The sequence below is a fragment of the Poecilia formosa genome, unplaced genomic scaffold (genome assembly GCF_000485575.1).
Source record: "Poecilia formosa unplaced genomic scaffold, Poecilia_formosa-5.1.2 Scaffold81, whole genome shotgun sequence".
In the NCBI taxonomy this organism is placed as follows: domain Eukaryota; kingdom Metazoa; phylum Chordata; class Actinopteri; order Cyprinodontiformes; family Poeciliidae; genus Poecilia; species Poecilia formosa.
The window spans coordinates 961,340-972,971 of NW_006800020.1; the positions used below are offsets into that span (position 1 = coordinate 961,340).

Below are 11,632 nucleotides of genomic sequence, written 5' to 3' on the forward strand. Positions count from 1 at the left end.
TTTGTTTTTCTTACACTTCATCCCATATTTCAATCAGACTGAGATCCTGTTTGTTGTTAAAGCTTTAGTTAATTCGCCTTTCCTGAACAAAACACACCGACAACAGCTACGCCTCCACATTCCTTGAGTTCAGGAACTTCTTAATTAGAGGCAGACGATGTGAAAAAGGACTGCTCTGCTCTGTGGACCTACATTCTCTAAGTAAAGTGCCCAGATTCTACAAGAAAAGTGAAGAACCCTGAAATCTGAGTTACTGGCATGAAGCTCCCAAACTCAACAATGACTGTTAACTGCTGATGCTGATCCACTTTATTTTATCAACTCGCACACATTTACATTTACAAGCACATTTCATCAGTGGCACCCAAAGACTGACTCCGCAGACTGACTCCATTCCACACTGCAGTGATGCAGTACTTCATGCAAAAAGGAGCTGCGACCAAGTATTGAATACATGTTCTATACAGTTTATTGATATACCTTTAAGCAGGCTGACATATCTGTTTTACAAATGTCTTTGTGTTTTTAGTCGTACATAAAATTCTAATCAGTGAAATTGAACCTAGGAATTTCTTTAGCTGTAATCATCAATAATAATCAAAATGCCCAAAAATGAACACTTGAAACACACTGAGTATAAGTTTCACTGTTTGAAATAAATCAACTTTACAGTATTAATTTAATTTACTGAGATATACCTGGACCTAGATTTTTTGTGTTTTACAATGTAAAGGTAAATTTTAGACACAGGTGATTGTGGATTTTCCTTCAATCATTTCAACTTTAAGCTCTATTGTTAAGGTTCTGTCTCCAGTCAGTCAGTCGGTACTCTTGTGTTTTAGAAATGCAATTTAAAGGGACTTTCATATTTTCATTCAGATATAGCAATGTTTTCCCCGATACCTGATCTGATCAAAATAACAATGTCATTTAGATAATTTTAGGTTTAGGTTGTGCATTCAGGTGTAATATTTACCTTTGGGTGCCATGGGCCCTGGGTCTCCCTGGAACAGATCAGAATATTTAATTTTTACAATACCTTGAAACTTCATTCTAAAAAACAAACACCTAATTGTCCCATTTACTCACCTTAAACCACATTGTTCTGCCATTGTGGTCCCGAACTGATTTCATTCCATCAACATAATAACACCGCAGCCATGCCTCGAAGGCAGAGTAGTCCATCTTCTCAGGGTCGTAGCCCTTACCGCCTATTACAGAAAATTTGTCATAAGTAGAGATTTATCTTAAGATTGTAAGGGAGAAACTGGACAGGAATTGAATCAGAACCCACCTAAGCTGACGACCTCCAGAGGAACTGTATGACAAAGTCTGAGGACATCCCCCGCCTCCCGTTTCATTCCTTTCTTTTTAGCCCTCTCTGGAGTCTTTTAGGAAAATTAACAGTGATTCATGTTAGAATAAAAAAAAAAATGCTGAAGTTTCTCAGGAAAACAAAAGTGAGCCCGTTTCTCTTCACCTTTGTGTCTGTGATCTCGTCTTTCACTGGCTTCCCGTCCTCAAATTCATCCTCTAACTCAAGGCCTTCCAGTGCGTCCCTCGCACACACAAACGGTGGGATGTTCAACCTACGACAGAAGCAAATACAGTACTGCAATTGTTCGACAAATAAAAAAAAAAAAAAAAAAAGAAAATACTTTTTTGCTTTGAAAATTTGAAGACATGCCCTCATACAGAGACAAAAAGCCATTCACATTGTGCGTGTATGAAACTAACATTGGAACTTGTGAAAAAATGAAAATGCGTGCTTCGTTCAGTCTGTTTTTCCAATGAACAAAGCCACCTTGTTTCTTCCAGGAAGAAGGTTGGAAGAAAGGAACCTTTCTGGATACAAAAAGATATTGAGTCTGGCACAAACCTGATGTATTGCTTTTAATTTCAATTGTTTAAAGAAATACTTTTGAATGTATGTAAATGTTACAAAGAAGCCAGCTGTGATAATTCCCTTCGACAACAAATGGAGGGAAAGTTCATCTTACTTAAACTTACTTAGTTTACTTAATCTTCCTGATTTAATTTAGAAAATTAAACATGTTGGATAAATTCATTAAAAGTTTGAATTTCAATCTCTGATTTTAGATGATTATAGGTCAACGCTTAGAACTATTGCTTCAAAACTGTTAATATTGCAAAAGACCAACATCATAATGGGATTTTTATTACAAGATCATTGGTCTTCTAAAAAAAAGCCCAAACCATGAGTGTCAACTCAAGGTTTGGGCTTTTTTTGCATCAAAACAGTGTGGAATGGAGGTGATCTTAGCAGTATATAATAAGTTGAGCTTGCTTTGTAACTTGGCTTACTGAAGTGTCACACATTAATTTTTTATGATATTTTTCAAAGATGGACGATGGATCTGCAGATTGTAAATCAGGAGCAAATTATTTGAAGAATAATGGCTAAAACTTGGTAAATATTACAGGATTGTTGTCAGAGCGGCGTTTCTTATAATCTGGATTTGTGAGCATGTTACTTTAGTGTTTACAAACGTTCCGAGCTTACACGCGTGTGAAATATGTCATTTTATTTTCATGCATGTTCATCACCTGTACAGGATTTCAGCTCTCAGATAGTTCCCAATACCATTGAAGTACTTTTGGTTCAGCAGGACCTCACAAATTGGGCGATCAAAAGCCCGATCGCTCAGATGAGACAAGACATTCTCCCTGCAAAGACGATTGCAAAGATCAATCTGAAAGCAGGATTTGGGATAAGTTGGTGACCGGTGACATTCTCGGCATTACAAACCTGAAACTCTTGTACTCAAACATGATGCAGGGCCCTCTGTCAGGCTGCCAGGTCCCATTGGGTTGCCAGCTGCCAAACCTTCGTGTGTCTACAAAGCTCAGCACTCTGCGAGGCTTCTCCTTGGTGTAGAAACGTAGATGGGCATGTTTAGGAACTTCGTCCTCTGACGTAAAGCGGAAATAACCCGACATCCCGAAGCGAAAGACTATGTCCATATGTTGATCTGCCTGTCCACCTTTTGATCGCCGCTTCCCATCATCGTCACTCTTCATGGGCGTCAAAGTCAACTTCACTTCCTTCCCTCTGGAAGTGGCTGTGATGCGAAATGAATCACAGGTGAAGGCCACTTCTGGATTTTTGCTGACTTCAGATTTTATAACCGGTCCACTAAAGACCACTCCATCGCACATTTTGTTTACGTACAGGCTGGCCAAGTGGAGTTCGGGTCCCTCGGGCATTTTGATGGAACAAATTAAGATGTGCTGCAGAGGAAGAGAATTGGATAAATTGGATAATGGTCAATAGAGTACCTTGCAAAAGTATCCGCTGAACATTTAACCTTATTTTTGTAACCAAATAGGGATTCCCAAGTCAAACTCGAATTAGTGAATCATTATAAAATGGAAAATGTGAATCTATTTCATAGTTTTTTTAAACAAATAAAAAATATTTTGTTTTGCATTAATTTGTATTCAGAGCCCTAATTCAATACATTCTAGAATCATATTTTGCTGCAAAAACATTTGTGTTTTAAGTTCATTCTCAACCAACTTGTGTGTTTGCCCATTCTTTTTTGCAAAATAGCTCAAGCTCAATCATACTGAGTATTGTAAAGCTTGCCATAAATCCTCACATAGATTATAATCTGGACTTTGACCGGGCCTTTCCAGCACATGAACAGGCTTTGTTCTTAGCCATTTTATTATACTTCTGGTTGTATGTCTGGGGCTGTTGTTTTGAAGGTGAAACTCTGACCCGGTATCTTTTTGAGCTTCTAGTCCAGGGACCTTCAGCTCTGGACTTTGAGGGTCAGTGTAATGCATTTTATAACCTGCTGAACAGAAGCATGCTGTCTCAACCATGTTTCTCAGGAGGGATGGTATGTTCAGAGTGATGTCCAGTTAGCCGTCTCCCACACATTGTATTTGCATGTAAACCAAAAGCTCTATTAAGGTTTTATGGTTTTCTTTCATGGCTGCACAGTGGCAGTATTGATTTGCAGCAGTACTGGGATTCTTGGCCTCAAATCCCAGTATTGCTGCATGGAGTTTGCATGGTGTCCTTGTGCACGCATGGGTTCTCTCCAGATACACTGGCTTCCTCCCACAGTTCAAAAATATGACTAGGAACAGCTTTATTCTTCACACTCATAACTGTCAGATTTGTGGAGTTTTGTTTGTTTAAGTTGTCCTATCAGCACATTATTCACATTCAGGTGTCATGTAGCTGCTTCTACAATTAATGCTCTCCAACTAAGCAGTGTTTTCCTTACACTTGTGTTGGTCTATCAGACAGATTGTCAATAAAATACAGAGAAGTTTGTCGCCGTTATAAAACTGTGGACATCAATCAATCAAGCTCACTAAAAGCAGAACTATGAGCTTTTAGTATGAAGAGTGCTTTATAAATAAAATGTATTGGTTGATTTATTGATTTGTAGCACATCTCAGCAGCAAGGTAGTTCGAAGTGCTTTACATCATAAAAGCATACACACAAAAAAAGCAAAAACTAATGTTGTAAGGCACTGAATATCATCGGTCACAATAAAACAAAACACGGAGTCCACGGATAAAAACAAACTTCAAACTAAAGCCCCCTCCTTGTGCTGAAAGTGATAGAGTGGACTAACAAATCATCCAGCAACGATCCAAAAACCTTCTGAACGAGTCAAATAAAGCTTATTTATAAATATAAAAAATAAACATCTGAAATTCAGATGCACACTAAATATTTTTTTCTCTCTTTATTTAACCCGAGCAATGCTTTCTGTGTAGTGTAAAGAGACAACAATGCATTTATTGTGGAATTTGACATACGCGTGCAACACTCACCCAAAGCAGGAAGTCGCTTCCGAGTAAAAACGGGGCTTGTTTAGAGCAGGTACATATATCTGCGATATATATTTCAACGAATATGTGCTTTCTTGTTGCTAATTTGTATAACATAAACCCCAAGACATTTGCAGCATGCGTTTGTTACCAAACAAGTTATGCAATCGCTGTCACTCCGAAATGATGAATCTCGCGAGATGTTGCTTTTTTAGTAAAGAAAAAAAATCTTACCATGCAAATTGATCGTTCTTTATCTTTTCAACAAATTGAAATAGCTTTAAAATAAATTAAGTTTGTATTTTAAGCAGTTTTTTTTATTTCTTTCTTTGCAGAAACGATACCGCAGATGAATTGTTTGCATCTAAACCAGATGCATTATGGGATATGTAGGAAATCATTGCGCAAATTTGCGTTAACTTTTTTAATTTGCTTTCTTCACAATGATGCATTTAAAACAACAAAATATATATATACAGGATTCAAACAAAATCATGTCAAAAAATTATAATATTACAAAAAAGAAAAAATGCCTGTCTATTTTTAGTTAAGGGATACATTATAGCCGAAAAAAAATTCACCAAATACTAGCAAAGTGGGTGAAATACACAACTAAATATTATTGCATTCAAGTAAGAAATTAAACTTTATTTTAACATGAACAAATTCAAGCAAATAATACTGTACAAGATGCAAATATGGCACTTTTGGCAGTTCATCAGCATCATTTGTATCTCGCTCCTGATCAAAGGTTTGTTCTTCATTCTTCATTGTAGTGCATTCATCATGGCCTGTGCTTGTTTGAGCTCTGCGAAGCAGACACAACATTGTTATTGCAATAAAGTAATTTTTAGAAAAAGAAAACATGATCAGAAAAGGGGTAAAAAATACAAACCAGTGAGCAAAACTCTGAACTTATCCGGAGAAATAGAGACTACTGTTGTGTCAGAGGAGCCTGGCTCTGTTCCTTGTGTCTGCAGTTTCAGATGTACCAGAGGTTCATTTACTTCTCTTAGTTCACTGGAGCTCAGAGTATAATCGATGCGCCAGGAAACTGAGTCAAGCCTTCTCACTGCAGTTCATGACAGGGCAAATTGCACACCTCAGTAAGTGCTCAGTCAGCAACTTCAAAGCAGATAGCAATCGTCATCAAAACATTTGCGTTCTATTTCATAAATAAGGGAGGCTGACAAAAAAGACTTACATCTCAAGCTGGTATCTCTTAGTTTGTCTTGAAGAGCAGAATGCTTGTCTTCATAGGATTTACAAAGACCTGTGGCATGTTCTATGGAAGTAAATTTTTTTTAATAAATAGATTTAAGGAACAGATGCATTTTTATGACAAATAAAAATCTAAAAACCCAAATAACCTTAGCATTTGAGGAAAAACAACAATAATGAATCATAAAATAATGTCTTAATGGACCACAAAACCTGATGCAGTCCAGCAGAAAAAAACATGCCAAGCACGAACCTTTAGGCAAGCCAAGTTGCTGCAGCTCACTGGACAGAGACTCACTATCAACATCATGTTTTGCAGCACTGGACAAAATAAAGCTGAGCACTGCCACAGTAGCTTTGATGTCTCCGCTTTCTACAAAAAAAAAACAAACAAAAAAAAAAACAAGATCATAAATGCTAAATGATCATTCAGTGTTAAATGAACATACACCAGTTCTAAAGTTTTGCATTCATCACATCAAGCATGTTCCAGAGTAATAACAGGAGAAATAACATGCAATCTGATAACAGTTTTAAATGTATTGAGGGGACACATACCAAACTTTGCATCTGCAGTCAGCTTTCCAACTTTGTCATACTGCAATAAGAAAGACGGCACATAGAACTGTTAAGTCTGATGTATAATATATTTAGATGACTATGAGTAAGCGTATCTAATATCTTACATCTATACCCTCGCCCAGTAAATCCTTCAACACTTGAGCACAAAGGAGTTTCATCTTCACACTGGACTGTATAAAAATGGAGTAGAAAATTAGCATTTTATATTACATTTCCTGAGCAATCCTGAGCATCAACTTAGCTACTTACAATCTTTGCTAATGTGCTGATTTCGGCCAGAACCCAATCTGGGCAGTCAAGATCCCCACAGAACCGGAACCGCTGCAGAACACAGACAACCGAATGAGTTGTTGTTCGGCAACAAACAAGATGTACTTACTGTGACAACAGCAGGTTTGTATCACGGGATGCTATTGTTATTAGCTTAGCATGCTAGCTACATGAAAGCTATCTTAAATGGCAACTCTGCTCAGTTGACTTAACTAGCATTAAAATCGGTGAAAAACATACAGCGCTGACGTTTCTGCTAATTTAGCTAACTCACAAATACAAAACATTTTGTAAAAATAACAATAATCATGAATGGGTTATTACCATTTGAGTAGCTCACTGGACGGACAGTCGTTTCTGTTCACTATGACGTTTCAAAACGTGACACGTGATTCTTCCGCCGTCAATTTCAGAACTACCCTGTATACTCCGTAACGTGAGGTAAAAATATTGTATTTATTGAAATAAGATTACCGCAGATTAAAATAATTTAACTTGGACAAAACGTCTGTTTTTTATCAGTCAAGAGGTGACTCAATGTGATGACTGTCATTGTTCTTAAACGTTTGTGACGTTTAAGAACATGTCTAGTTTAGATATCTGAATACATTAAACTGCGGCCCTGTGATTGACTGATTTGCCTTTTGCGTTAACAAGCACCTGACGAGCCATATAAATGGTTTTGGAACGTTTTAATTCTTTCCTCAAAAATACTCTTGGGCATGCTGATACCATACCACCCGAGGGAATTCTCCAGGAAGACAGCTAAACAGTGAGTGGATAGAATGATGTTGTACAAAGTAGAAATTAACATGACTTGTATTTTGGGCTCTTGTTAATAGCAACCCTGATAATAATGTCAAAATGTTTGGTTTGCTCAATAATGTATTCACTTTTCGATACCTTCATTGGTAATCTACAATATTAAGTGTCAATGAAATATATAATATGTTTGTTGTGACTTTTTTACACTTATATGTTGTTCAGTATATTTTGCATGATAAGTGACTGATTTACAATTATATGTTAAGCATAATTTACATGATGATTATTATTAATTGAATTGAACATGATAATTACAAAAGTGAAGTGAAATATATTTAAGTGCCAGACATGATTTTATTTTGAAGAATGCTTAACATGATCTGGTTCTGTTTTGTCACCATCTTGCTTTTGTTGATTTTGGTTGCTAGGTTACGAACAGCTGTTGACGTTATCAGCTGTTGCCGTTTTTCTCTTCAATAATAACTGAACAGAAAGGTTCAGTAAAAGACTTACGAGCCTCTGTCTCGTTTGAAGAAGCTTTACTCCGTAACAATGTTATTTTCACCCTGTCTAAAGCTCCTCACATTTTGGGAGGATTGTTTTAGGACCTGGATGCCAAACTACAGTATGTACAATAATGTATGGAGTGACTATAAAAAAATGAGAGACTTTGTTCACTGAGAGCACAACAGCATTTATTTTTCTTCTTTTGTTTCCTCAACTCTTCATGGAGCTCTGCCATCTCAGTGCTGGTAGCTGCTTCCTCCTGAAGGAGATCCAGTTGTTCTGACGGTTCTCCTCATTGTTCACCATCATGTCAGCCATGTTCCTCTTCTTCCGTTCCCTGGGAAAAGTAATGAGGTGTTATAGCTTATAGGACATAAATGTAAATAAATAACAGCTACTGAGGTGGAAGTGACATACACAGAAGGAATTATTTAAGACAGACATGCTACTTTATAAGTAAACACTTGTATTTTTAGAAAGCAGGTCAGCCCCGAAAAAAAGCTAGTGGAAAAGCTTGGAAAGCGAGCCGAGTAGAGCCGAGCCGAGCCGGTGGAAAAGGGACATATGTTTCTTGGGAACGCTTTGGGATTCCCCCGGAAAAGCTGGAACAAGTGGCTGGGGAGAGAAAAGTCTGGGCCTCCCTTCTTAAGCTGCTACTCCTGTGTCCAGACCCCGGACAAGCGGAAGAAAATGGAAAATGCATGGATGGATGGATGGATGAATGGATGGATGGATGGATGGATGGATGGATGGATGGATGGATGGATGGATGGTCCTTAATACCAAAAACAATGTGTTTGAAAAATAATAATAAAAAAATAAAAATAAAACAGCATAGTTTTCAGTTTTGCCAATGCTCTTTTGTTGGAGGGGTTGAATCTTAAACCAGTGCCGGAGCAGCTAAATCCATGGGTCCCATTTGGTTTTCTAGTAATAACGTTCCATGGCTCAGCTGCTTTCTGAAAGCTCTCTCATAACATCATATTCATTGATCACAAACCAACAGGAGTGTGGAAAACTTTGCAGCACAGCATTCTATCAAATGTATTACAGCAATAATGTGAAATCGAAAACAATGCATATAAAAAAAGGACAGTTTATTAAATTATTCCGAAATTTAGAATCACAAAGACCAGAAAAGGCATTTTAAACAGTCAGTAATCATGGATGGATGGATGGATGAATGGAAAGACTGACTGAGTTTTCCACCTCTGACTCAACTCTGGAACTCTGGCCTTCAGTTGTATCCTCTGAATGGATAAATATTTTGTTCCTTACTTACTTTTTGTAAATTATCAGTTTTTAACAATGGCTTAACTGGAAATGAATCATTGTTGACTTAAAGTAAAAAAAAATAAAATAAAAATAAAAAATCCTGATAAACTGTAACCTCCTTATTCCCAGACAGATTACAAGCATTAAGCTTAGTCCTGCTGACTCAACTGTCAGGTTTTATGTATTGAATTAGATAAAAATGTCTCACACTTTGTATTATTTTTCTTTACATGAAACTCACATTTTAAAATCATTTAGATTTTAACTTTGACCTTAATTGTAAGTTGTGTATTACAACCAATGTTTCAGTTCACAAGTAAAACATGCCATCAATTTCTTGACAGCTTTATTTCTTAAAAAATACACAAGAAATAAACTCTAGTTTACATATGCACTTCCTCTACTATCACAGCATGTGCATTTTCTCACCACATACACATAAATTCCCAGAAATCAGAAAAAAAATAACTTTTACAATTCATTTTCTTTTTGTAAATTAAATAGGTTATTGCTGCAGCAATATAAACATTTCACATTAGAGCTATCCTCAACATCTTAACATCCATATCTTTGTTTGACTTAATATTTTATAAACAATTCAAAAATAATTTTCCTCGGAATTTCTTTTATCTCTTCTTGTGTGGCTCAAGGTCAGGATAGTTGTCCTAGGGAGACAGAGTGATGCATGATTCAGATGGTTCCTTAAATGAAATATGAAAATACTTTGTCAACAGGCTTTTTTTAGTGACAAACCACAAGACTTGTTACAAAAGACTGTTAAAATGTAGAAGTGTTTAAAAGTGGAAGGATGTCTGGGGCAGATGGGTTTTTTTTATGATTCACTCTCAAATATTATTGCAAGGTATGGTAATTTTATTTATGTAGCACATTTTCAGCAACAAGGCAATTCAAAGTGCTTTACATGATTAAAAGGAAATACAAACAAAATAACAAACCAAAGGAAAAAAAAGAGGAAAGAAAACTAATCTAATGTTCTAAAGTATGTAAACTTAGTGCTCCTGTTCAGGGTTGCTAAGTATCTAATTCCATTTCTAAATGGCGAGTGGGGAAAATGTTAAATTTCCCTTTACTTAAGGGAAAATATTATGCATTAACAACAAATGATAGAAAGTTCTTCAATATGGAAGATAAGTTTGAGGTACCAGATAAATATTTCAAAAACCTACACTGCGTTGGGATATAAGGCTTGTGTTACATTAAGAGTGGATTGCTGATTTTGCTAGTACATTTTTAGTAAATAATAAGAAGCATTTTGCATGACAGTTACATGATTACTAATTCAAGCTACAAGCATTCCTAAATCATTCATTCAAATGTATCTGTGCTTTTGACACAATGATTTCTTAAAAGTCAGACAGCTGCAGCTGCAGATCTAGTCTTCTACTTATCGTATAGTTCTAATCTACTCTGGATATCCACAATCAGAAATAAACATGGATAAGCAGCAGTCATGTTTTCATTCTTCTCAAATATGGAAAATAACTTACAGAAAACTAAAACATTTTGAAACCCTGTGAGACACCAAGGCTAAAGACTTTTTCGCTTAGAGTTGCATGGGATTAACAGCAACTGGAACATAATTTATTGTGGTCTGCATTTTAAATTTTCTTCTTGCATGTAGATCCTAGTTGTTGTGGGTTCAAAACGATTACCCGTCTGGAGTAATAACAGATATCTGCCGTTCTTTTTGTCATCATCTTTATAAGTAGAAGAAGATGGGGGGGATGACAGACATGATAAATACCACAAGTTCATAAAATGAAGAGGAAAAACGGATCTTAGCTCCCTTTTCTCCAGAAAATATTGTTGAAATTATTTTACCCAAATCAGCGGGGAATAAGTCTCATCTTCAAGAGATACCATCTTGTAACTCTTAGACGCGTCCTCCCTGCTCCAGCACACCTGAATCACGCAGCAATTATTCCGCTCTGCAGAGATCTGGTAATGACTTTATGGCAGGTGTTTGAGAAGGGGTGCATCTAAAAGGTGCAGTATGCACTTGAGCTCTTGAGGACTTAGGCACTGAATACTATCAGATAAATGTCTTTATGTTTTTGATAAATTATGAAAACGCTTTTTGCCCCTTTTGTTTTAGAATGAGCGGTGCCTGATCACAAGCACCGTCTTGCTTCATTAAAAAGCTGATCGCGTGACGTACCAATACGTAACGCC

The 11,632-nt window shown here is 36.6% G+C and overlaps 2 protein-coding genes and 1 long non-coding RNA gene across 4 annotated transcripts in view; all 3 read right to left on the minus strand.

Moving 5' to 3' along the window:
* Positions 1-5,012, minus strand: part of neil1 (nei-like DNA glycosylase 1) — a 33,881-nt gene extending 28,869 nt beyond the window's left edge. The window contains exons 1-7 of one of the 2 annotated variants that reach the window (XM_016673730.1): positions 4,823-5,012; positions 2,771-3,252; positions 2,569-2,688; positions 1,481-1,589; positions 1,295-1,388; positions 1,090-1,211; positions 977-1,004 (exon numbers count right to left, since the gene is read on the minus strand). In XM_016673730.1, the coding sequence (XP_016529216.1) occupies positions 977-1,004; positions 1,090-1,211; positions 1,295-1,388; positions 1,481-1,589; positions 2,569-2,688; positions 2,771-3,252; positions 4,823-4,936 (1,069 nt within the window). In that variant the 5' untranslated portion in view covers positions 4,937-5,012. Of the gene's footprint in view, positions 1-446; positions 1,005-1,089; positions 1,212-1,294; positions 1,389-1,480; positions 1,590-2,568; positions 2,689-2,770; positions 3,253-4,822 lie in introns of those variants that run through there. The other variant, XM_007556796.2, reaches the window with a different exon arrangement.
* Positions 5,013-5,436: 424 nt separating this feature from the next.
* Positions 5,437-7,323, minus strand: commd4 (COMM domain containing 4). Its single transcript, XM_007556799.2, has 8 exons — positions 7,217-7,323; positions 6,872-6,943; positions 6,727-6,792; positions 6,599-6,638; positions 6,294-6,413; positions 6,024-6,104; positions 5,715-5,891; positions 5,437-5,627 (listed from the first exon to the last, which is right to left on the minus strand). The coding sequence occupies exons 1-8, from the start codon at positions 7,217-7,219 to the stop codon at positions 5,587-5,589; spliced, it is 600 nt and encodes a 199-aa protein (XP_007556861.1). The 5' UTR covers positions 7,220-7,323; the 3' UTR covers positions 5,437-5,586.
* A 1,038-nt stretch (positions 7,324-8,361) lies between these two features.
* Positions 8,362-11,483, minus strand: LOC107836751 (uncharacterized). Its single transcript, XR_001662699.1, has 2 exons — positions 11,282-11,483; positions 8,362-8,501 (listed from the first exon to the last, which is right to left on the minus strand). It is a non-coding gene; the product is annotated as an uncharacterized LOC107836751 (long non-coding RNA).
* Between the last annotated feature and the right edge of the window lie 149 nt (positions 11,484-11,632).